At 36.3% G+C, this 26,877-nt stretch overlaps 4 protein-coding genes across 4 annotated transcripts; 1 reads left to right on the forward strand and 3 right to left on the reverse strand.

Annotated features, from left to right (window-relative positions):
- Positions 1-178: 178 nt before the first annotated feature.
- On the forward strand, positions 179-12,217 carry rereb (arginine-glutamic acid dipeptide (RE) repeats b). Its single transcript, XM_079431099.1, has 17 exons — positions 179-434; positions 1,241-1,289; positions 1,735-1,859; positions 2,021-2,120; positions 2,362-2,460; positions 2,612-2,692; positions 2,779-2,932; positions 3,088-3,180; positions 4,074-4,270; positions 4,357-4,533; positions 4,646-4,756; positions 5,408-6,546; positions 6,743-6,977; positions 7,376-8,066; positions 8,158-8,298; positions 9,311-9,488; positions 9,744-12,217. Exons 1-17 carry the CDS (start codon positions 409-411, stop codon positions 9,775-9,777), a joined length of 3,630 nt encoding a protein of 1,209 aa, XP_079287225.1. The 5' UTR covers positions 179-408; the 3' UTR covers positions 9,778-12,217.
- LOC306878647 (uncharacterized protein) lies at positions 10,367-14,991 on the reverse strand. Its single transcript, XM_079431107.1, has 3 exons — positions 12,452-14,991; positions 12,257-12,373; positions 10,367-12,129 (listed from the first exon to the last, which is right to left on the reverse strand). The coding sequence occupies exons 1-3, from the start codon at positions 14,982-14,984 to the stop codon at positions 12,062-12,064; spliced, it is 2,718 nt and encodes a 905-aa protein (XP_079287233.1). The 5' UTR covers positions 14,985-14,991; the 3' UTR covers positions 10,367-12,061.
- On the reverse strand, positions 14,339-26,410 carry LOC306878673 (uncharacterized protein). Its single transcript, XM_079431153.1, has 10 exons — positions 26,349-26,410; positions 25,595-25,679; positions 25,325-25,408; positions 24,102-24,143; positions 23,847-23,981; positions 23,632-23,657; positions 23,494-23,524; positions 23,192-23,280; positions 19,969-20,035; positions 14,339-15,016 (listed from the first exon to the last, which is right to left on the reverse strand). Exons 2-9 carry the CDS (start codon positions 25,632-25,634, stop codon positions 19,988-19,990), a joined length of 495 nt encoding a protein of 164 aa, XP_079287279.1. The 5' UTR covers positions 25,635-25,679; positions 26,349-26,410; the 3' UTR covers positions 14,339-15,016; positions 19,969-19,987.
- LOC306878666 (RING finger protein 223-like) lies at positions 18,117-18,822 on the reverse strand (the record flags this gene model as incomplete). The annotated part of the gene is made up of 1 exon (XM_079431143.1): positions 18,117-18,822. The coding sequence occupies one exon, from the start codon at positions 18,820-18,822 to the stop codon at positions 18,151-18,153; it is 672 nt and encodes a 223-aa protein (XP_079287269.1). The 3' UTR covers positions 18,117-18,150.
- Positions 26,411-26,877: the final 467 nt, after the last annotated feature.

A 26,877-nucleotide genomic window follows, 5' to 3' on the forward strand; every position in this document is an offset into this window, starting at 1 on the left:
CCCACACACACTGACTATAACAAGACGAGATTTATTATTCTTCACTGTTCGTGCATGGTGCCTTTTATCAAATATGCAAAGGAACGCCATCAAGAATAGGGTGGTTAAATTTATCGAGACATATTGACACGGGAGGATGGCCAATCACATCTCCCTGAAGCTGATCTCCACAGACAGCGGACACGGAGATGATCCCATTAGCGCTGGCTGCAGCGGCACATGCTCAGTTATGCTTGTTGAAAGGGATCTCAGTAGGCTGTGCGTGAACACTGAGGTCATCGCCTGCGCTGAGGAAAAAATACTCAGCGCAGCCTCCATTTTGAGTAGTAAGAAATAGAGGAAAGCATAGTTTTGAGCCGCCGCCGCCGCAGCAAACAAACTGTAAACACTAGCGAAACCGCCTCTGCCATGGACGACCTGTTCAGTCCGCGAAGGTTTGTTGCTTCTTTTTATTACCGAAGCATGCGTTTGCGCGCGCCACGCTTTTTGCTACACCGTGAATACTTTTGCATTCTAGTGCAAACCGAGATGATTTTGAACTTGACAGCTCGTCTCGCTCGGCCACACACGCAAAGGCCAGCTCGGAGCCTGACGAGATAAAATGGAGCAGATGTTGTGTAGATACTGTAACCGACTGCTAAGTACGTAATGCATGTTGAACGCGGTGCTGCTCTTACAAATTAGTTTTGTTCGTCTGTTCCTTAAATATTTTTTTTAGGATTATATTTTCTTTCGCCCAAAATGATTACACAGCAAACGGTGTTTGTGCACATCACACTGTTAGTTGAACGTACTGATTTGGATTTGCACTGTTTGAATGTAATGATTTATGTATAAATATAAGAACTAGATGGCCAAGCCTCCGTTTATATAACCTTTGGAGGGAACGGAGAAGTCGGACGCTGATTGGCTGGTTATGCTATGTAGGCGGGATTTGGATTGATCATCGCGACTGCTGATAGGCAAATCACATTTTATGATTAACACTGAAAGGAGGTGATTTAAAAGGGTGGCATGAAACAGCTCACATGACAGGGACTTAAGTTTTTTAACTTAGCATGTTTCTTTTAAATATGGTATTTGTATTCATGTATTGTTTATTATAGGCGTAATTTTTTTAGTATTTACCTGTGAAATGTTGTCTGTAAGTATTGCTTGAGCCTTAAAATGTTAATGTACTGATTGATTAATGTATTTGCACAGTCATATTTCATTTAATAAATAATATTTTGTCTTTTAGGCAGTTGAACAGCACACAAGGAGAGATTCGAGTGGGACCAAGTCATCAGGTAAAATGGTTACAAAGTGTTTCCAAAAGTAGTGTATTAAAGTTGCAGTCAGTAATTATTTTTGATAAGAATAAATAAAGAATGCTATATGTAAGCATGTCTCTAGTCTGGATGAGGCAACAAAACTTTACTTTTACTTTACTTTTAGTTATTTAGCAGACGCTTTTATCTAAAGCATTTCACAACATTTCAATAGTAAACATATAAATAAATAAAATAAAAATAAACAGTGATACTTATATCCTTTGCCGGTGTCCTAGCCCGGTGGAGTCGCACGGTAGAGTCGATGGTCTTTACATTCTTTACTTTTTACTTTTCGTCATTTAGCAGACTACTGGTAGTAATGGGACAGATTGAAATGTTAACAGTTTACTGAGTGTACCTTTTAAAGACCTTAAAGACCTCTGTTATCTTATATTTTTGACCATTATATTATAATTTACAGGCCAAGCTACCTGAATTACAGCCGCCATCTACTCATGGAACAGAGTCTGTCACAGAAAATGAGGAGCTGGTGTGGGCACCTGGGGTCAATGACTGTGACCTTCTCATGTACCTACGGGCTGCCAGGTAATGGCTACTTGGCTGGATGCCAGTTCCTATTCACCGTTTTACATTTATCTTCATAATCGCTTGAGGGTATGTCTAAAAATGGATCTGAGGTGTCTGTGGATGGTGTGTGATTCAACATAATCTTCTGCATTTTTGTACTGTGTTCTCTGAATAAACAGGAGCATGGCAGCTTTTGCAGGGATGTGTGATGGAGGATCAACGGAGGATGGTTGTCTTGCTGCTTCCCGGGATGATACCACATTAAATGCTTTAAATACGGTCAGTGCTTGTAATTTGCTATATTTTATCATAAAATACATTTTTATCACAATTCCACTGAATTCAAATTAATTAAATTTGTAGTATTTTTAAGAAAAATATTGTAAGTATAATTGAATATAGATTGTAATTTATGATCTTTGATGTAATTGAATTGAAGGCAGTGAAAACTTCTCAAAAATAAACATTATTAATTTGCTGTGCAGCTAGGGTATGTCATTTTATTTTGTTTTGTGCACAGCTCCATGAAAGCCAGTACGATGCAGCCAGAGCCCTGCAGTGTCTGGTGAAGAAACCAGTTCCAAAACTCATTGAGAAGTGCTGGTCAGAAGATGAAGTGGTGAGAAACTGAATCTGTATTTTTCACTTCTATCTTGACATTTTTGTCACTGATATAGCCTGGTAATTTATAGTGGAATGAGACTAGATACTAGAGCTTTTCAAAAAGTCAAAGTTAATATTTCTCAATCTGTTATCATGTTCAATTACAGAAACGGTTTATCAAAGGTCTCAGACAGTATGGCAAAAACTTCTTTAAGATCCGTAAGGAGCTACTTCCTAGTAAGAAAACGGTATGGAAACCTGCCATTTCAAATCTAATTATATATGTGTGTTAGCTTCAGTCTTTTATTTTTTTAAAACCTATTTGTCATCTCAGGGTGAGCTAATCACATTCTACTACTACTGGAAGAAAACTCCTGAAGCCATGGTGTCACGACCTCATCGGCAGCAGAGAAGGCAGCCGGTGTCTCGCAAAGTGAAAACTCGCAACGCGACAGCTTCAGCCAATGCAACATCTCGCACTTCTTCCAGTAAGTGTGGCACTATGCACCATATGTCTGTTAATTTAATGCAGACTGTCAAAACATGATTGCAAATCTGATGTAGTTATAATTTAAAGGAAGTAACTCCGCAAGAAGTAATGTTAAGACATTTATTTTTTTGTTTTCTGTCTCCCTGTCTGTAGTGGAACTTAGTTCAGCGAGTGAAGATGATCTGGACAGTGAGGATAGTGAGCAGGGTGGCAAAGGTCAAGCCTGCAGTCACTGTCTGACCACTAGTAAGTTTTTCACCCTTCTCCAGTGGTGTATATAGCCTCTATATTGAGATTGCCGTTTATACTTAATAATTTGAGCATATGCATGTATCCATCAACCATCAGGTTGTTCTGAAAGTGACTTTCTGCAGTACTTATTCACCCTACACTGGATTCAACCTGCTTAGGTTTGCTATTCTTAATCAATTTGAGATACAAAATTGACCCTATTTCCATAATGTTCATTCCTGGGCTTGTGAAAATGTTTCTCCAACAATTCCCAATGGATATAACCAAGTCCTGTTTTACATTTTTACTTTTGTTGAATATTTTACTCAGAATTACACTACCGTTCATTTTTTTTTTTTTTTTTTAAATGAAATGAATACTTTTATTCAGGAAGGATGCCTTAAACTGACTTTTCTGCTCTTATTAAAGATTTCGATTTCAAATAAAAGCTGTTTTCTTTACTTTCTATTCAACAGAGAATACTGAAAATTATAGTTTCCACAAAAATGTTAAGCCACAAAACTATTTACAACACTGATAATAAGAAAAAATGGTTTTAAGCGCCAAATCAGCATATTAGAATGATTTCTAAAGGCTCATGTGACACTGAAGACTGGAGTGGAATTCAGCTTTGCCAGCACAGGAATAAATAATATACTGAAATAGAAAAGTTATTTTAAATTGTCACAATAATAGTGTGTCCTTTTATTTTTGATTTAAAAAATGCAGCCTTGGTGAGCATAAGATACTTTGAATGGTAGACTGTTAAATTACAGAAGTAAAATAGGTTGCAAACATCAATTAACTTTGACGTTAGCGTCAGCCTTTAACTCTTCAGATGTCTGTATATACTTTGAATTTGTATGAGTCTTCTTTTTCGATATGACTCACACAAATGTTTCTTTCAGACTCCAAAGACTGGCATCATGGCGGGAGAGACAATGTCTTGCTGTGCTCTAGTTGCCACTCTCACTTCAGCAAGCATCGGCGCCTGCCACCTGTTCCCAAACCAGCAGATCCGCCTTACCTCTTCAAACCTGTCAAAGAAGAGGAAGAGGGAGTTAGACATGGGATGAAGACCCGTCGGAGTCGGGTGCCACCACATGTAGGTCTATCCTTTACATTAGTTGTGCTCATGGGGATGTAAAGAGAAGTTTGCTTAATTTAGCCTTCCTGTCCCTTTACATGTAGATGTCATCACTTCGAAGTGGTCGCAACAGACCAACCGGAAGTCCAGACAGGGGCATGTCTCCCAGCCTTGAGGATGTGCGATCAAATGGACAGTCCCCCAGAGCCAGTTCCACTGCTATGGCAACCAGGGCTTCCGGCTCTGATATCAAGAATGGAGTGCCTGGGAAGACCAACAAGGTAGTGATAAAAAGGAACCTGCTCAGTTTACAGTTTGTAAAAAGTGCACAGATGTGTATTTATCCTTTTTCTGTTGTTTAACCTTTTCCTTTTTTTTCCTTTTAAACTTTAGAAGATAAAAGTAGAGGCATCTATAGGAAAGGGTGTGAAAAGACAGAGAGAGTCAGCAGCTCCAGATGCTGATGAGCCTGAAAGGAAAAACATGAAACGACCCAAGAATCAGGTAATATAAATTTTATAAAAAGTCTTTAAAAAGTATTAAAAGTATATAATGTATTACAGTATGAAGGCTTAAGTATTAAAATCTTGGCTAAGTGATACTACTTGTGATTTTTACATGGTGGATGATAAAATGGGTAGAAAAAAAATCAACATACAATTGTATGTTGTTATAATTTGGATATTAATTGTGCACGTCCATTTCTACCTATTTTTACATTTAGATAACATTGGCGTCATCTAATACCCACTTACAGAACACAAAAAGACACTAATAATTGAATATACTATAAATGTACATATACCTTATAATGCCTAATACATAGCATGTACTGTATGTGTGTGTGTGTGTGTGTGTATATATATATATATAAAATATTAATTATTAGAGTTGTCTTGTTCTGTAAGTGAGCATTAGATATATACTATAATGTATGATGAATACATACTGTACATTATAATGTTGTGACATTTAAATTACTTCTAGATATATTTTTTGTAATCTAGTGTATTTCATAATTGATCAATTTATTAATTTCTTTACAAAATAATACAGAATTTTAATATTGACCATTTATTGGCCGTAACTGATAATAATGTCTATACCATATAGTTCTGCCATGTCTAGATTTTAAGCGGTGTATCTCTAATCCAGGAGGGGCCTGATTCTCCATCAGAAGGTGAGGGTGAAGGCGAGAGCTCCGATAGCCGCAGCGCCAATGATGATGGCAGCAGTGACACTAAAGACATTGATCAGGACAACCGCAGTTCCTCCCCCAGCCTGGCTAGTCCGCTGCAGGCCAACGAAAGCGATTCGGACTCCCCGGCACCGCCCCCTGCACCAGGCCCAACCCCACAAACCCAGCCCCAGCAGCCTGTTGCGACCCCAACAACACATGCTCCCTCTGAAACACCACCATCTCCTCAGCCCTCTCCGCCTGTGTCCTCATCCGCACCTTCTCCTGGAGCTCCTACCACCACATCGAAGGCACCATCCGTAGAGGTTTCCCAAGAGGTGCCATCTTTCAGAAGCGGTCCCAGGGGACCCGAAACCCCCACCTCTTATTCAAACTCCTCGTCTCAGCAGGAGCAGTGTCCAGGGCAGGGGCAGTCGTTCCCTGTGCCACCCCATTATCAGCACAATCCAGGTCAGCTGCAGAATCCTTCATCTGGGGCGAATCAGCCTCCAGGGTTTTCTTCCAGACCACTGCACCTTCAAAGAGAGAGCCCTCTTCCTCCTCTTCCCCCTACAGCAGCATCCCAAATCAAGCCTCCTCCGACCACTCCAATTCCACCTTCTCACAAGCAGCCCCCTCACCTTTCTGCACCTCCACCCCATTTCCTGCAGATCCACCCCAATCTGCCTCCACCTCCTGCTCTAAAACCGCTTGCTTCCCTGCCCTCACAACACTTGCCTTGTTCCCAACCTCCTCCACTGCATATAATTCCACAAAATCACCCCGCTCAACCTTCCGTTCTGACTCAGTCGCAGAGCCAGCAGGTCAAAGGTCATACTAGTGGTGCCTCTCCAGCTGCAGCTAGTTCTCACCCATTGCTTCCCCAAAATCGTCCTGCTACGGAATCCACTGCTTCATTCCCTCTGTACGCTTCTCCCATCCCTGCCCATCAGCCCTCCACGTCCTCCTCAGCAAGCACTCCTGTTGGACAGGCTCATATCAAAGAGGAGCCAATTGATGAGGAGGAAGAGTGCGATAGCCCGCCTCCCCCTCGCAGAAGTCCCTCTCCAGTACCGACAGTGGTTGACATACCCAGTCACGCAAGTCAGTCAGCAAGGTATAGAGATCACATTTGTCAATACTTTCAATTTTTAAATATTTATAAAATTATATATATACAAAATGATTTTCCCAAAGTAGTAGTTTAAAATATTTTTTATATTCTAAACAAATGCTATTCACTAAGATGCAGCATTTATTAAAATAACTGTACAATTCAGCATGCATAGTAAATTCTGTTTTGTTAATTGCAGATTCATCAAACACCTCAACCGAGGTTACAACTCCTGCTCTCGCACAGACCTGTACTTCACCCCATTGGCCTCTTCAAAACTGGCCAAAAAACGAGAGGAAGCTGCTGAAAGATCCAGAAGAGAAGCAGAGCTGAGTGCTCGACAGGGACGAGAGAGAGAAAGAGAAAGAGAGCGTGAGAGGGAAAGGGAAAGAGAGCGGGAGCGAGAAAGGGAGAGAGACTCTGATAAAGCCTCTGTAAGTATATGTGGCGTTTACTTTTGAATTTGACATTCCAGAAAAAAGAAAAAAAATTATAGTTTATCTTAAAAACTAGTTTTAGCAAGGTTATTTATTTTACAAATTCTCTTCACTGTAATGTGTAATGCCAAGTACTGTAATGCAAAAAAAGATCTGAATTATCCTGAATTTGAATTTATAATATATTTATAATTTATAGTTTATCCTTTGACACCTACACTGTTTAAAATTTATTTAATATAGTTTGCCAGTTACAGATCTGCTTTCTGTAACTGAAAAAAAAAAAAAAAAAAAAGTATTTTTACTAATTTTGATAAAGATCTGTTTAAAGAAGTTTATGATATAAAACCTTATTTTTTTCTTTTTTTATAAAACTTTTATTTTTCTTCACATAGCGTGCTTCAAGCTCATCCCATGATGGCCGAATGGGTGATCACCTGCTTGCTGCCCATGTGCAGCCAGGCCGTCCGCCATTCGAACCTCCTCCCCCGACCACCGTGGCTGCAGTTCCACCATATCTCGGCCCTGACACTCCAGCCCTCCGTACACTCAGCGAGTACGCCCGCCCCCACGTCATGTCACCCACCAACCGCAACCATCCTTTCTTCATGCCACTTGGGCCAGGCGAGCACCTGCTAGCTTATCACATGCCAGGGTTGTATGCGGCAGACCCAGCCCTTAGAGAGCGAGAGCTTCGTGAATTTCGAGAGAGAGAGATCCGAGAAAGAATGAAGCCCGGATTTGAGGTGAAACCACCGGAGCTGGAGAACCCACTTCATCCATCGGCAAATCCCATGGAGCATTTCGCCCGCCATGGAGCCCTGCCTCTGCCTCATGTGGCTGGGCCTCACCCCTTTGCCCAGTTCCACCCAGCCATGGAGCGCAGCATAGCGGCACCCCCTCGGCCGGAAATCAGCTACGCTGAGCGTTTGACAGCTGAACGGCTCCATGCTGAAAGGATGGCCTCTGTTGCTGCTGGTGACCCTGTTGCACGGCTACAGATGCTCAGTGTTACACCACACCACCACCAGCACTCACATGTACACTCCCATCTTCATCTGCACCAACAGGACTCTCTCAATCAAGGTGAGAACTTCAGAGACATAGGTTAACAGAGTTATTTAGATCACATTTCTTCAAGAAAGTAAAAGGAAATATCGATGTATTTGTCTTTCAGGCCAAGGGCCTCATCCTCTGGTGGACCCATTGGCTGCTGGCCCCCCTATGGCACGATTCCCCTACCCACCTGGTGCCATCTCCAACCCCCTACTCAGTGGGTTACCCCATGAGCATGAAATGCTCCGCCATCCTCTGTTTGGTGAGTCACCAAGTAGACTCCCAGTTTCACGTGTATTATTAAATAAAGTTTAAAGTTCATTCTGAATAATTAATATTTCCAACTCATATAGCCAGGCCTAAACGATGTCCACTGCTGAGCAGTGAAACATCCTGCCGTTTGATTAGCCATATCTCCATCATTTGCATGAAGTAAAATAAAATATCACTCTTTCAGCAGCCAATAAGAATGTAGTACTTTCAGCTCCTTTTAACACATCATGTGGAATTAATATTTAAGGTTAAGATTTAATATTATTTATATTTTAGAAAGTAGTGTCTTAGGATCAAGGCTACATTTATTTGATCAAATATTTATTTGTTTTAAAATAACTGTTTTTAATTCTAATATATTTTAAAATGTAATTTATTCCTGTGATGGCAAAGCTGAATTTTCAGCAGCCATTACTCCAGTCTTCAGTGTCACATGATTTGGTGTTCAATAAATATTTCTTATCATTATCAATGTTGAAAATGTTGCATCGTAATATTTTTGTGGAAACTGATATATTTTTCCAGGATTCTTCGATGAATTGAAAATGAAAAGAAAATAAATTATTTGAAATTTAAATATTTTGTAACTAAATGTTTTACTGTCACTTTTAATCAACTAAATGCATCCTTACTTAATAAAAGTAACAAATTATTTTAAAAAGCACACATACTAACCCCAACATTTTGAAATGTATACTATACTGTATATAATTTAATATTAATACAAACATCGAATGTCCCTCTCTCCAAATCAGTTCAAAAAGAGTCTATTGATTCCGTCTTTTGCTGATGATAATAATCATTGTGACTTTCATGACTCAAACAGCCAAAATGGCTGAAATTTACGTCCTTAATGTAATAATGCAATAATGTTTGTCAACCCCTTGTTGCTTTATTGTTGCCTCACGAGACAATCCAGCATCTACAAACACATTACAGTCCCACAGTAGGAAATAGCTCTCAGTAATTGAAGTAAGATATTCTCTCTCTTTCTTTAATAGGAGCACCATTCCCCAGAGAGTTACCAGGACCCCTGGCTCCTATGTCAGCTGCGCATCAGTTGCAGGCGATGCAGGCACAGTCAGCAGAGCTGCAGAGGCTGGCACTGGAGCAGCAGTGGCTACATGGACATGCACACTTACATAGTGCTCCTCTCCCCAGCCAAGAAGATTACTACAGGTGAACCACAGAGACCTTAACGTTCTGTTCGAGAGTGCATGTGTAAATAAGCACTTAGCAAGATTTTTTGATGAAAGATTGCAAAAATATTTGTTTTTTGAAGTAGCGTGTACAGAAGAATGATTTACAATAAGACTGGGAACATAAAGCAAAAAATTGTTTACTAAAAGAACTTCATGTCACTTTTTTATAAATGTTATTGCCTGTTGGACTCCACTTGGATCCTTAAATGACAACATGTTGTCTCTTTGACAGCCGTCTGAAGAAAGAGGGAGACAAGCAGTCCTGAAATGAACAAATCCTCCATTGTGGATTACAAAGTGATTCTGTGTTCAGGGTATCAGACCTTATATTTCAGAAAACCCAGCGTGGGTTTATCCCTGTTTTGGCACTTATAAACATTTGACCGACTCCTATGTGCTGTATGAAATAACTAGCCTTTTGGAGCACACTGAATTTTCTTTCCTTGCATGAACACTATTTAGAAATTTCTGTAATTTAGAAGTTTCTGTAATAAATTAAATTCCCATATAACGTCATTGTTGTGCTAAAAGCACAATATTGTAGATTTACTAAGTATTTGAAAAGTGCTATCCAATATCCAGAGTTTATCACAATTTAGTTTCAAAGTTTATTGAAACACTCGTTTTAAGAATGTAAATATTATATGTTTAAAATAATATATTAACTGTTGAAATTTAAAAGTTGCAATGATAGATTTGGATACAAAAACTTCAGATGACCTGTGTGCAAGAAATGCATGCTTTACATACTCTGTCCTTCCCTTCCTCTGAAAGCCTCTTCATCTATACCTCAGAGTGCCCATCAATATACAGTAAAACCCACATTTAGTAAACTCCACAATACCTTATTCTTTCAGCAATTTAGCTTTTTTAATTTAATAATGTAGACCAAATGCAGGCTGAGTATTAGTATGATGACTGTAGTGTTGTCTAGCTCTGCAGAACAGTTGCTTCACTGCCATGGTCATACGATGTTGTGGAAGACTGATCAGGCCGACAGTCACGTACTTGCAGTGTTTACCGCCATGCTTAAGGACACAATTTGATAGAGCAGGTCAGTTCCTGGGTCAACCCTACTTGGCACAGAAGTTTAGGAAGTTAATTTATAAAGAGGTACCTGCACTTAGCAATAAAATGCATATGGTATATTTAATGGTATCCTCACTACCAGCTTCAATCCTAGCATGTGCACTCTGCCAATTAAACAACTGGGCTACTGCTGAGTAAGTTACCCTTTCATAGTCAGGCTGGTTGGGAAAGAGCACAGCATTCTCACAATAAAATGAAATTCATTATAAACACAATAGAGAGAGAGAGTAATTCTGTGATGGTTTAATGCAATACAAGTGTATTGTTGTGCACTACTATTAATTGTTAAAATAACAATAGAAAACATGAAATGGAGTGCCAGTGTTTTGTATGTGTTGAAACAGACAGTTGAAGAGTGTTATGTTAATAACATTATTGTGGAACTTTGATGGCTCTCTTTTTTTCCCTAAAACTGCCAAAAAAATAATTATTTTCTTCAAGTTAACACTAAACATTTGTACTAGCATTTTATATGGTATATGGATATTTTAAATGGGAAATATATTCTCATTTTAGTATCCATGTCTTTATGCATACTTGTCTTCACATGCACAGTATTGTCGGGTTGCAATTACCTTTTAGTTGGAAATTTTTTCAAAACTTTCATTTCAATGATAAATGCATGATTATTACAAACGGTTTGAATTATTTTTACTCATCCATTAACACATGAAGTCAGATCATTTATTTTTTCTTCAGTACATTTTCTTTTAGTAATATATCAACTTGTTTTTTTGTAAGCAAAATTTTTGAGGCTGTTTTATATACATTTATCACACTGACATCAGTCTTTGCTTATGTTTGATAAAAAAATATTTGACATTCAGCAGCAGTCATATTTTTTCTGGCACTTTCTGATACCTCAACTTCCAACTATATTTTATGTGCAAATTTATATTCTCCATGAAATGTGCTCAAATCGGTTTCTTCACTGAAAAACTATATGAACTTTTTTTTTTAAGCTTTGGCTGCATGATGTTTTTGCATTTAATAGATACATCTAGAGTGATTATCATTGAAATATGTTTTTTATATGTACACTGCAAAATAGTTTACTTGTGAATTACATAAATATGTATATAGCACTGCTTGAGTACTGAATATAACTGACGCAAAACTTACCAGTTGTCATTTCTGGTCCATATCAACATAATATCTAAAGCAATATACGTCCTCTAACTGAACAAGTGTTTGTACGGAAAAAAAATAATGTTTCCTCCTTTGCTTTGTATGCTTTTCTTTAACAAAATTGTCCTTTGATAAGTTATTTATTGATTGAACACCTATTTTGTAACATGAATATATTAAACATGAAAATATTAGACTGTTAGTAAATATGGAATACAATCTAATATGTGTATTTACTAAAGTGTTTGTGAATTTGTGCAAAATTAACCCTTTCCTGTACACTGGCCCCTTGTGAGAAATCCTCAGAAAGATCTAATACAAAATTTTTATGGTTTATCCTTCTTTTACGTAGTGCCGCAAGTACTGGATGGCAGATATCGCGCTCACGTTTGCCAGAAGAGCTGAGAAATAATAGAGGGAAAAAGGATCATGTTAATTTTGTGTGCTCATATTATCTGAATAAATTGCCTAATTTAATATGTAACAGTCTTATTGTGTCTCATTGCATCTTTCGCATGCTGGCTTTACCTGCTTTCCACATGTCTGTAGATTGTGGGTTGCTTGACTTTAGTACCCAAGACGCAAAAGCAATGCAAACAAGGCACATGTCTGTTTGCTTTAAAGAAAAAAGGAAGCGATCTCTATCTGTAAGCATAATTGTGCAATGTTAGACTTGACATTTTCATATCTATTTAATAAAAAAAAATTATCTTAAGAATGTACCTGCGACTGTTTCCCCAACACGTATCTGATGTTCTGTCGCTTGTCCAAGGGCCTGGTTCTCTAGAAAAATCTCTGGAAGCTTTGGCTGAGCTATAGAAGAACTTGTTGTTCTCATTTTATAACTGTAGACTGTGTCAGCTGTCTTAGGAAAACCCCAAGAGTTGGCCATCCTACACCAGGTCCTTCCCATTAAAAGTTTGGTGCGTCTCAAAGAAAGGTTTCTCCAGGTACTAGTGATAAAGCACATGTTTGATGTTTCAGAGGGCTTTGCACACCTCATAACTCGGATTGGGGTGCTCTCATCTTCATATTCCGATGGGATCACCTCTTTTACCTCTGGATATTCTAGGTCTTTCACCACTGAATGAGAAGAGGAATAGATAGGAACCAATGTCTTCTCACTCTTTGTTGAAAGTTGAATTGAAGGAAAGAGAAAATTCCCAACTTCAAAGTCTGAGAAGAAGTCATCATAAGTCTCAGCCACAGATAAGTTCTGTGAAAAACAAAGTGAAGTGCATCTATCTGGGATCCAAGTCTGGTGTTGCTCTGCTTCGGTGTCACTTCTCAAGATTTCGAAGAAAGACTGCAGACACTGATTGTCTAGAATATCAGAAATCGATAAAACTGGTGAAGGCGTTGATCTCCTTGTGCTACAATGGTCCAGTAGAAAGGCATCCATGTTCTTTTCCTCTTTAGCCATTAGAAATATGTCCTGCATCTCTGCTTCTGTTTCTGAATACAAATGTAGGGAGGGATCATTCTCAGGACACAGCTTCACCATCTCATTTGATTCACTCTGCCAAGTTTCTTCTGAATCCATGCCAGAATCAAGAAACCTTTGGGTTTGCTCTTTGCCTTCAGGGGGTTCAGGGCTAGGGTTTGCACTTGCATGAAGAAGCTGTAGAAACTCTTCATCGAAATCAGAGTAAGTTGAGAATTCACAGCTCGATCGGTCTGGTTTAGAGTCATCCAAATGTGTGAAATAGTCTGAATCTGCTGTATCATCTACTAGGCCATCTTCTAAACTATCATCTTTAGATTCCACCTCACCCCTATCTAGAAGATGAGCGTTGACGGCGACCACAGGGCTGCTTTCTTCTGGAATAATGCTTTCTGTCAGTAGAGACCTGATTTTGGCTGTTCTAAGTTGCAAAATATCATTTATTGTTAGTTTTTCCATTTCATCCCAAAAGGAGGAAATTACAAATATGGGTGGAGTTGGACCTGAAGTCTTGGCACTGTTACTGGAGGATTGTGTCTCTTGGGATTCTTCTCTATAAGACTGTCCCAAGTGCTCTTGTTGTTCTGTTTTTTCTTCTTTAGTATCTGAAGGAACAGTGGGTTTAGAGGCACCCAGAATAAATCTGGGACTTTCCACATCTGTGTCATTATTAAAGTGGCTTAAATTATCATTTGTATGTTGACATTCACAGTTCATTTCTACTACGGATTTGTCATATTTATCACACACTGCGCTTTCATGATCGCAGTACTGTGGCAAAGGGCCAGTGAGATCTTTAAATATGGTCTGTGGCATCTGTTTGGGGGTTAAAAGTGAATTTAGAGAGTCGGCAGGATTTCTTTCTAATTTTGCTTCTGGCATTTCTGTCATGCTTTCCTTCTTTAGACTTATAGGACAGCTTGTTTTTTCCTCTTCGCCCTCAGATGATTCAGTGAGCGAAATACATTTAATATCTTGGATATGAAGCACATTTTGAATATTGGGTGAGTAAAAAGAAATATTTTCTTGTTCAGATTTCTCCTGCGTTTTTTGTCTCTCAGTAGTTTCTTTATCTGGTTCTGTATTGTTATTTAAGGAAGAGCACTTCTCCATCACTCCGGTATTCTGTCTGAAGTTTTTAGTTTTTTTTTTTCTTCTTTTTTTTTGGACTGAGGTGGGATCTTTTACTCTCAGACGGACTGGGCTGTCATTTACAGTCACAAACCAGCGTTCCTTTTCTTTTCTGGCCACTGTTGAACAGTCTGTCACTTCAGTTAACATTTCTATACCATCTATACTCTTTTCATGCTTTTTTTCTTCTATAGACATTTCAGAGACTGGCGTGTTTGTGGCTTGGCTTGATTTATTCTCACCATTCTCCTGATTCTCATAATTTCCTCTTAATTTCTCTAAGTTTAATTTATCGGTCAAGTTGCTGTCTTCATATGTAGCCCCCGGTTCATTTGCTCCAGTATCGGACATCTGCTCAGCAGACCTGGTATTCTGTGGATCTGGATTAGGACTAGGATATTCAGTAAATTCTGAATTCTCAGATGTATGTTCTGATATAAATTCTCCTATTTGATGCGGCTTTTGTCCTTCTATTCTATCTTCTTCACAGAGTTGGTCAGGGCTGGTGTGGGTGGGAGCAGATGACACATGGACAAAGGTTTTGTCATCGTCAGTGTCACTGAAGCCAGACTCATCTAAAGCTGCAAGCTTAGCCTGCTGAACAGAACATTCCTCACTCTCTATACAGAAACAGTCCCAGTCCTGCTCTGCTATCAGCACACTATGGTCTAAGTCATCCATTGCAGTTGAGCTCAAAAGGTTGGTTATGACATCTGAAAAAAAATAATAATAAATAATCATAATAATAATTTTTGTTGCCAAAACATATACACTACTGTTCAAAAGTTTGGTGGTTGGAAGTTAATTTAATGCATCCTCGCTGAATTAAAGTATTTCTTTACTCAAAAAACAAACAAACAAAAAAACTTTTGAACAGTAATCAGTACAGACTGCATCTTTCAATTAAGTTATATAATTTACATGTTTATTTTAAAATAAAAACCATCTGTCATGCAACATTTTGACCAACAAGAGCTGATATTGCTACAGTTGAGTTCAAAGGCATCAAAAAATAAATAAATAAATATAAGTAAAAACATTGGACATCCAAAAATAATTTATGAATCTTGAAGTATTGTGTGAAAATTTCCCAAAACAGTTTCATTTCAGTCAGACTATATTTAAAATGTGGTATACATTTTTTTTCATGCCTAATTAAATAATGTAAACCTAATTTAATATCTAGACTGTTGGTTAACACGTATGTTAACACGAATGACAGATGCTAACATTATCACTAATAGCAACCATACAAGGTTTTATTATGGTTGTGAGGATTTTTTATTTAAGTTACAAAACAAAAATTTTAAGATTGAAAGATCTATATTGATCCGATGAATAAAACTATTAAAAAAAATAAAAAAACTGTGTGACATTAGCTATTGGATATTAAAAAAATTTTGACAGTGGCCACCACACATAAAACTAAAAAGCAACATTGTACAGTAAACAAGTTTCAATTGTTCAAAAGACAAAATCTTCCTTCAGTAGGCCATTCAAATGCAACAGGCGAGAGCCCAAACTCCTTTTCAACAAACGAGAAATATCCTTTTGTTTAAAAAAAAAACTCAAATTCTGAAATATTTCAAACAAAACACTGCTCAAAGCCCCAGGGTGATCTTGGTCTGACTGTAAGCTGACTCCAAAGCAAACTGTACCCAGAGTATTCAAAACTACTCACTGCAAGGTGTGTATTGAAATATATCAGTGAGAGGAAATAGCCCCACATAAAACACAGCAGCATGATGTGCTGTTTGGATGACTTGCCTTTTGCAAATATTTTGCATGGTCCAATTGCTTAGAAATGACCTAGGTGTGATCTTGATGCCAAGAATGACAATCATGATTTACAGCTTTTTAGTGGGAAACAGTCTTATATTTTGTGGGGCGTTTTCTTCCCAACACATGTGGAGATGCATTTAGTATTAGGATAATGCATTCAGCTATAGGCTCATTTTTATATTTTCTTTCACAGGAACATCATGACTGTTTTGCAATTATTATTCGATTCAGCCATTTTCTTAATACACAAACTGAGTCTTTAGTTCTTTATTAGTTAATGAATATTAATGATACCCTGTGCATGATGTCATTTTTCATTGCGTACATGGTTAAGTTCATTTGGTACAGTAGCAGTAGTACACACAGCACAGGTCAATGGAAAATCTTTCCACAAAGTTCTAACTCCGCATCTAGTCAGCTTCCATTAAAAATATTTTCAACATCTCATTTCTTTTATGTTTTTCCTACCTTTAGTCGTTAGTTATGCTTTCGAAACACTTCGATGTTGATCCGACACTGGCATGGTATACCTTCAAAAACCCCACTGCCCTTGCATGTGGGAGAGAGGGGCCCTGCGTCCAGGTCTGTTATAAATAGAGCTATGTGTCTGATCACATGGAAGTGTGCGTGTGTCCTGCATTCTCAGAGGGGCATTCCATTTCACATTTATAAATAGGGTTTCTCTGGGGAGATGGTGTGAATCTGTCACTGATCAGCTAAGCTGCTATTCAATAAAGGGTTAAATCCTTGAACAACATGTTGGACGGAAAATCCTTTGCTTTTATGGTTTTCAGGAAGTAACTTTATGAAAACAATTTAGGATCAATCGCCACTTATCTATGGTAATAAAAGTCTGACGGTGTTATATAGTGTCATGAAGTATTACTGTAAATCTATTATAAGAATATTTCTAGTGTGTTATATTATTTACAAAAATATCCTAGTGGAAAAGAAATACCAAAATGTATTTGCTAAGTATACTACAAATACATTTACATATTTTTATGCCTAATAAAAATACAGTGTAAATGTACTTTTGGTACACTAAACTAGTATACTTCAAGTCTGCTAAATTGAACAACTAATTTTGTGCATAATGCACTTTAATTGTGCAGAAGTAGTGCTGCTGAGGTCCAACTAAAGATATACTAAAGTATATATTGCAAGTATACTTCAGGTACACTTTAAATATCTTGCATGCAAAGACTGATATTATACAGAAATCATACAATCCTTATTATATTAAAACCCATTTTAGGCATAATATTAAATGCATTGTGCAATAAAGAAATACTCCAAATACATTTTTATTATAATTTTTATATCAGTAAGTCTTAAGTGATGCCAGTAAATGTGTTAATGGATTTGAAGTATACTTTGTATGAAAAAAAAAATATTTTAAATAAATTATGTTAATTTGCAATAAAAATAAGTTCATTTAGTAGTGAAAAATATACATAAACATATAGTGAGAAACTTTTAATAAAAATATTTGATCCATTTGATTAAAATAATATAATAATTTTTATATTTTACAAAATATATTTTCCTGATAGTACAACCATTTAAAAAAATTCAGTTCATATACATGCTTAATTAATTTTTTTATTTTTTTTGCAAATAACCATGACATAATTTGCAGGCTTGTTATTTTACAAAATGTGCAAAGAGATTTTAGAGGGTTCCAGCCAAAGCAATCAAACCTGAAAGCAGGATCCTATTAAAAAGTGTCAATTATAAAAACTGTTTTATCCTTGTTTTTTTTTTTTTTTTTTCATCTGTTTTAAACACAGAAAAGTATTTGAAATATTTACAGTGGCATTTAGGAAGTATGTGATATGACAATGAAATTTCGTGCAACAAATATTGACTTTAAATGAGAAAGTTGAACTTTAACCAATACAGGTTTACTGTCGTATGAAGCCGTAAAGGTTGTGGCTGCGGTTTCAGCTTATCAGTCATGCTTTTAGACCGAAGCCTGTACAACCTGAATGTCATTTGCAATTCATGAAATTTAAACTGTTTCCAGGTTTGAATAAAAACTTCTTGTATCCACCTGTGGGTCTTAGGTACCGACTGTAGGGGTGGGAGAATTAAATATAGCTGGTGATTCTCCGAAGCATTGTGACATGGAGTCTGAGATGACAAAGCACTGGAGGGGCCACAGTGTAACGAATAAGACCACAAGAAGCACTATGAAGAAGACCACTAGCCTCTTCCAGTTTCCATAAAAACCCAAGAATCGCAGCAGCCTGTGTCCACAACCCTCTCTTCTCTCCTCTATTCTTGGCGTCTCTGGTTTATGCTCGCCGATGTCAATGCAGACGCAGTTGGGTGTCATAGGGTTTGAGTAGCACAGCCTCTTTCCATCTATAAAAACGTTCTCCACTTGTTGCTGGTCGCTTGGAAGTTGGCCCAAAACTTCCTGGCTGGTGGCCAGATCTGGAGGACCGTGCTCAGGCACGGATGTTGGCCGCCGACAAAGAGGGCAGGTGATCTGGGTACCCTCCTGTTCTGGTGAAATAGTCACAAAGCGAGACAGACATTCAAGACAGAAGGTATGGGTACATTCGAGAAGCTTCGGTGTCTTGAAGGTGTTGTCGTATTCGCAAAAGCAGATTGAACACTCCGGACCGGCATCCCAGGCATTGTTCTGGTCATCACCGGAGCCCAGTGTCTTGTGTTGGTGCCGTATTGAATTGGTACGTGATGCTGTAGATACTTCCGGTTCCTCCATTCTGTTGTGTGGTCAGAAGAAAATCTGAAATGCAAAAAGAATCCTTCAAGTTATTCATTGGCACAACTTAAAAGATAAATGCTGTTGTCCTACACTAAAAAATGGTGTAGAAACAGTTTTCAATTGATAGGTAATTTCACAAAAACATTGCTAAGAAACAGCAAGTAGCACATTAAAATGTAACATTTTATAAAATTATATTTAATTTTTAAACATATTCCAGTAATCAGGGAGTTGAGTGAATCCACGTATGACTTAAATTACAGTATGGCAAAATACGATAAAAAAAAATGATGTGATTAAAATGAACTTCAATCTTTTATTAATAGAATGCATAATGTTCTGTGTAACAAAAAGGATTTTGAATTTTATAATCCCAAATGGTTCTATGGAAAGCCAGCAGTATCTGAGATAGCGGATAACAACCACATGTAAATGTGGTTGCTATGGGCATCATTAATGCCATGCATATGATATATATATATATATATATATGAAGGTGATGCTGAGACAAAGCGTGCAAAATCTTAAAAAAAAAAAAACAATCATGAAAGGATTTTTTTTTTTTTTAATACTGTTTTTAGACAAGGACTGCCATGATGCATACCATTTTACATTTTAATCAGCATCACATATACCTGTTCATCATGACTTACTCGTTTTTACATTATATTGTACTGTGACTAGACAAGTATACATCTCCAATTTGGATCAAAGGATTTAAAGCTGGTTTAAATTGCCCCAACAAATGCTAATATTAACAGTTGTTAAATTTGCAGTAGTTTCACATTAGCTCGACAAAAACATGGTTAAAATGCTGATCCAACAAAACTCAAATATTTTTTATTTGTTTGTTTGTTGGGGCAGTGAGAACCGAAAAGAAAAAAAAAAGAAGAAAAAAGTATTACCTTAAAAAGCGGAATACAGTATTCTTCTTTTTATCTTGTTGATGCTTTCTTCTACTTCGTGTAGATGGGTTCAAATAAATGCTGAAAAGTTCCCAAAACAGGCATTTCAATGGCTGTCTTTCTCCAGACCTGTCTGTCTTGGTCTTCCGGTAAAGTGTAACTGCCTTCACCTGCTCTTCACAAGCTTGAATTATACTTCTGTGCTGTGACTCAAATGAGTTAAACCGTAAATCATTACCTTGTTCTCCCTCTCTCTCTCAGATCTTCAACCCCTCCTTCACACATACGCCGTCTGACACACGTACCTGTGCAAATGATGGAAAAGCAGGAGGGATGACAAAGAGAGGGAAGTAGGAACTGGTTTTCCGACAGGATTAGGTTACGCTTTGTCATTGTGATATGTTAGCGTAAGAATGACAAAGCATAGCAAATAATGTTTTACACAACTTTTAAAGCACATAAAAATTTTAATGTCACTATGGATGAGGATTGTATGATCTTTAAATAATTTGAAGTATACTTGCAATGGTTCCACTTTAGCACAGTCAAATATGTAAGGGATAATCAACGGCTAGCCGTGCATTAAAGGATTTTAATGCACAACGTGGAGGCAAAGAATTTAAGTATACTAAAAGTACAAGTGCAGGGTATTTTTATTAAGCACATAAATATGTAAATGTATTTGTAGTATACTTGGCATGAAATAGATGCATTTCAAATACCTTTTAGTATATTTATTTTTCACTAGGGTTGACTTCCACATTGTGGAAAAAGTTCAGTTTGGTTAACATTCTTCAAAATTTCATCTTTTGTGTTCAATAAAACTTAGAAACACATACAGGTTTGGAACAACTTGTGTGAGTAAATGATGACACTAGTTTCATTTTTGGTGAACTGTCCCTTTAACATAAATGGAATCTTAGTCTGCATGTTAATTGCTATTCATCTGTTTCCACAAAAACAATGCTTATGGGAACTGATAAGACATTGCACGTGCATAACAAAACCATAATACTAAAGAAATCGGCCATAAATTCGAACCATTTTCAAAGTCACATGACTGTTGATTGAATATATTACCACTCTCTGTCTCACTTGGAGATAAGCAGCCATGTATAAGGAGAATGGTTGGGATGTGTTTACATGTGCAACAACAGTCACGTTTTTATTTTTTTATTTCCACTGAGGGTGTGTGCAGTAACTTGTGTTTTTATTTTATAGTGTGCCAACCATTGTTGTGACTTCACTTGTGATGAATGTTTTAAATAATCCCTTAGAAATGTGTATATTTGCACTTGTGTTAAATAAGTGAGACATGACAAACATCACAGAGGATTGAGCTAATGGAAAGACAGTCACATGGTACTTGATCTATTCTGATCTACTAGTGTGTCTTATAAGGAAGTGATAATAATATTATAGGTAAAGGGATCAAAGTCCCTCCATCTGTTTGCCAAAGACAGATGTAAACTGGTGATTGGTCACATTCATAGGAGCGCTTTTGACACAAGTTCAACCTAATAGTTTACCATTTTAATAATTATTCTACAGATGATAACACAATGTAAATAGTTGCCAGCAATTCAAATTCTAAAAAGAGTTTTATAACCACCACTTCCCAGAACCTCTATATGGCAAATGAGTCTTTAATGATCAACACCAGTCACCACCTGGACTATTTATTTTGCGCACTGTGGCTCTTTGCATCATCTTTTAAATCACATTTTGCAATGAAATTATAAAGTTTTTACAAGTTAATTGTTTCTCATAAATCAAAATATCTTTTATTTCTGTAAACACTGAAATCTTCATCAAATATGATTTAATATGTGATCAATACTCACTCTAAGACATCTACATTTGAAAAAAGTGAATCGACATCCATCTAAACATAATTCCAGTTGCTGCACAACACGAGAAATGACACGAGAAATAAGTTGAATTTAAGTGGTTATATTCTACTTCTAGAATCTGTTTCACTGATGTATCCCCACGAAACCACATCATTTACCTTCACCTTAAGTAAACATTCCTAGCTTTTGCATAATCCAGCATACTAAGGATTTTAAACTTCACAAAACAATGTCCAAATACCCTTCCTAAAATGAAGTAGAAAATAGGTAGAAAAATCATAATTCTTTAAATAAACAGAACCATTATTACAAATGAGAAAACCTAAAAATTACACAAAGAAATTAAAAAATCATAAATATATAGGCATAGGGGAGGATATGGCATTTTAAAGGCCACTGTTTGCAATAAACAACTACAAAATAAAGTAAAAAAGGTAACAGACTTTGACCTTTTATAGAAACACCAGTGTATCACTCTGTTTATAATACTACAATGATATCAAGCTTTTTGTTTGTTTGTTTTTCCAACCAAGAAACATGATAAATTTAGTAGTTCTTTCATAATTTAACATTCAAATATTGTATAAAATGTACAAAATCAAAAATGGTGACTATAGGTCTTCGTTCATTAGCACATTCGCTTAATGGCACTTTGTCTTACACAATGGAAAGATGGGATAAATACAGTAGGTAACTCTGTGTTTGGCAACAGTTTTTCCACAACTTTACTTATATATTGTGTATTAACAGCAAGTTTGCAACTTTAAGGCCTAGCAAATTTGAATTTATCATTATTTACCTGGGAAAACCTTTGGTGCAAGCCATACCCTTTTATGTTGAATATAGTGAGGAATGTTGCATTATTAACAGGTGGATATTTCATGCACACTTGATAGTAGAACATGAATATGCTGTTAACATTGAAACCCAAGCCAGGAGAATTTTCAATGCTTTCAATGTTTCAATTTTCAATGTATTTTCCAGCATATGTATATGGCATTAATAAGTCCTAATGGAATTTGTGGAAATGGTACAGAATTAATAGAAAATATATATTATTTGTGTATACAGGAAAAAAACAATGATTTTAACTGAATGGTAAATATGTCAATTTATTTATGTATTTATTTTTTAACTTGGATGAGGTTTAAGGAGTAGGTTGTGTGCAAATATGACTAACTGTGGAAGTCTTTTTTTGGATCTTAGTTTCAATGTCACAAGATTCAAAAGTACAATATTACACAAAAATACTGGTAATAAATATAAACATTACAAAATTCATTGAAAAACCAATTTACTAGACGGAATTATAGTTTAACAATAAAAAATAATCTAGTAGTGCAACACCAGGTCTCTTAAAAAAAAAAAAAAAAAGGAACAATGTAATATGTGAAAAATATATAAATAGAAATAAATAACTGGCTTCAGTGAAAAGAAAAGGTTTCCAAGATAAAGCCTACATCAAGACATATCACTTCTTCATGTAGACTACAAAGGAAAATTTCACCCAAAAAGTAAATCCTATAAGAAAACAGTGCTATAGGACAGACTCATGTTTTAAATAGGGGCTCACAGCTGGCCTTTGGAGGCTGGTCACACATTGTATACCTTGGTTACTGCCCCTGTTGCCACAGTAGCTCTGCTGGATGCTGATGTTGCTGACGGCCTCTCCCTCCTGACATATCTTGGCTTGCGAACTGTAGATGATTTAAAAGATATAGGAGTAAGAACAGAAGGGTAACATTCAAAATACAGTATACATTAAATAGAGCAAGTAAAAGTTTTTAATATTCAGATAATCCCAAAAGATGTTTTGGAATTTAGCACAGTTGGAATTAGAATGCACCACCACTTTGGAACTTTGATTAAATTTAAAATACAGATTATACAGTAGTTCAAATTTCTCCTACCTGAAGATGTAGCTTCAGGAATCATGACAGCCTTGTTAGAAAAATTAACAAGTTAGTACTTTGGTATCCACACAATGCTGTTTGTGTTGATATAACATCAAAAATATTTAGACAAAAAAACTATTATAAATGTCTTACCGTCTCACTTGGTTGGAATTTAAAAGCTGGAATATAAAATGACACAATTTTACAATGCTCCTCATCTTGAATAAAAACACTCCAAAACACTACCAATAATAATAATAATTATAATAATAATGCATACATACATATCCAACACAGTCGGGTAAACAAAGTCAACCAAATCTTTAACTGATTTACATATTTATGGCTTTTAAGACATTTTTCTTTACCCTTATTGCGCCTGTAGAAGACACCAGGGAGGCGGTTGGAACGCTTAAGGTAAAAGAAAGATGCAACCGAGAGGATGAGACCCATGCTGATTAGTAGAGTTCCTAGAAGGACAGAAGCTGCTACACCTGGACCACCTGCCATTACAGACACATTGCACAGAACATGAGATTCCTGAGTGCAAATCAATATAGAAAAAAAACGTTGTTTTTGAGGGCTGTCCACATAAATATCATTAAACAATGGTAGCAACTTACCAATCACTGTGATTAAAGGTACTAGAATGTGACTAGTCCTTGCTAGAGGAAGAGTTGAAAACAAACAATTAAAGAAATAAAAAAATAAAGTATATGTACATAATATTGATTATATATAATAAACTAAATGGATCAAAAATAGCCCTTCTAGTGTTGTAAGGAATAGTTTGCCCAAAAATGAAAATTTGCTGAAAATTTACACCCTGTTGTCCTCTCACATCAAAATCCATTGACATATTTGTTTAGAACTGGATTGTTTTTCCTTGTAAATGGTACTTGATTTGTACATATTTGTATTCTGATTCCAACAAGGCAACTTTTTCACTGGAGAAAGCAATATTATGGATTATGGAGTCATATTTTAGCCAGAAGCAACGGTTTGAAGTCAAAAACATCTTAAATTTGTTTGGTACAAAAATGCTTTTCACTTCACAAAACGTTACTTGATGGGCTGGAGTTATGTGAAGTACTTGTAGATTGTGATGTTTTTATCAGCTCTTAGGACTCTTATTCTGACGGCACCCATTCACTGCAGAGGATCATTGGTGAAGCAAGCGATGTACAGGTGAAAAAGTTTGTTTTTTTGGTAACTTATTTAAAAAAAAGTGAAACTTTCAAAAGTTTTTTTGTTTTAATTTTGATGATTAGACCTAGAAAATTCGACTAATTAGGTCAATATTATCGCTTCCATGCCTCACTTCACGGATGCTGGATTTTGTGCTAAAGGAGCCCCGACTAAGTATTGAGAGCAGAAATGAACATACTTTAAAGAACTTGAACTATTCTGTTTTGCAAATCCTTTTTTCTGATTGATCTTAGGAAATATTCTAATATTTTGAGATACTGGATTTTTGACTTTCATGAGCTGTAAGGTCTAATCATCAAAATTAAAACAAAACAAAAAACTTTTTCACAATATTCAATTTTTTTTTTAGATGCACCTGTAATGCTAAATTTGATCCAAGTTTGTTTAGATGAAGAAACAAATTAATCTAGGCTCCATCTTGAATGGCCTGAAGGTGAGTAAATTTTCAGCAAATTTAAATTTTTAGGTTAACCATTTCTTAAACATTTCAATAAAGCAAGATAGAGGAATGATGCATGCATGTGCATAAAGTATGTTTACTTATAAATATATATATATATATATATATATATATATATAAAACATTACAAGCAATCTTCTGAAATATAGAGATGTTCTTAAATGTCATAGCACTTACTAGTGTTAAGTAAAGTTGAATTCCCCCGCTCCGTTGAGTCACAGGACACACAAAATGTACTGTTCTCCTGAACTTGAAGGAGCCCTAGAGAAGGATTCAAGGTTACAAAATATATATAATTTATACCAAATATCCATGTGAATTACATATAACATTTCACAGAAACAAAATGTGCACATGTGTTAAGTTTGCTCATGTTGTATTAAAAAACGCACATTTATTTGCAGGTCTGTTTAAATTTTGCTAATGATATTACTTTACCAAACATACCAGGATCACAGAGTGTTATATTCACACAGGTTTCATTCATTCTCTTTATTCTTTCACTACAGTCATTGGAGTTTTCTAGCAGCGCCTGAAACACAAATCAAAAATACATCAAGATTGGAATAGATATTAAATTCAGTTTTAGAGCACGGAATTACAGTAACCAATGTATTTACAATAATTATGGCTCTCACATACTGAATGTTGTGTGAAAAGATCCTGAAGAGATAAGCAAGAGATACCTTGGTCTCTGGAATTTCTAACAAAAAGAGCAGCACTGAGGATGTAGTAGACTATACTCATGATGAGATTACCCTGAAACCCATTATGTTTATGTTCTAAAATGCCACAGTTGGAGGTAATCCGTTTTCTGTTAAATTTAACATGTCATTTTATATATTTAAATAAAACTGTAGGGGTGGGGCAACATCAAGTGTGAGCCATCAAGGTTTTCTGTGAGCATCGCACAACACAACTCATCATCAATTCTACACTGATAATGCAGATTTATTTTCTCGGTCGGTGGGTGTATATTCTCTAAAGAATGGCATTTTACCTCCAGTTATAAAGACATACTGTACGACAAACAAGCGCTACCCCACCAAACAAGTTATATGAGCAGCTGGCTAATTACTTTAGCTTGCTGTATGGATAACTAGGATGCCATGATACAAAACAGTCTATAATTAAAACAAAAGCCATTACTGTTTCGTTCACCGACGATATGACAGATTTTATGATAATAAACACAATTTACCTGTGTAGCGCAAGTTTTAACGTCAGAAATCTGTTGACAACGTGACTTTACTTCCTGATTACTGCACTGCCAAAATACAAGTCCTTCACTATTGTGGCTTATTAGACAGCTTTTTATTATATATTTTTTATTATTAATTTACGCTCAGGTTGTGATGCGAATTTTAGTATCTAATGTAAGAAACAGATCTCAGAAGTCAATAACCTTAGAGATGATGAAATTAATGGATATATGTGAGATGCAGTAACAGAATGAGCTGCTTTACATTTTCTAAACTCTAGGACTTTTATTATGAAGACATTCGCTTTTGTGGTTTTGGTTGCTAGGATACAGTTCCACGCAGTTTTAACTGCATTAAGTTTTAGAGATTTTTTAGTTTTATTACACCCAAATACTACTTTCTTTATTGCAATTAAACCTGGTTCCTAGGAATGTTGAGTAATTATTGGGTCTAAGTAGCATAATATAAGTAAAATAAACAAGGAATCATGGTATAGTCTTTTCAGTCACTAGATCAACCACATTTTCA

Source organism: Barbus barbus (assembly GCF_936440315.1).
Source record: "Barbus barbus genome assembly, chromosome: 13".
In the NCBI taxonomy this organism is placed as follows: Eukaryota; Metazoa; Chordata; class Actinopteri; order Cypriniformes; family Cyprinidae; genus Barbus; species Barbus barbus.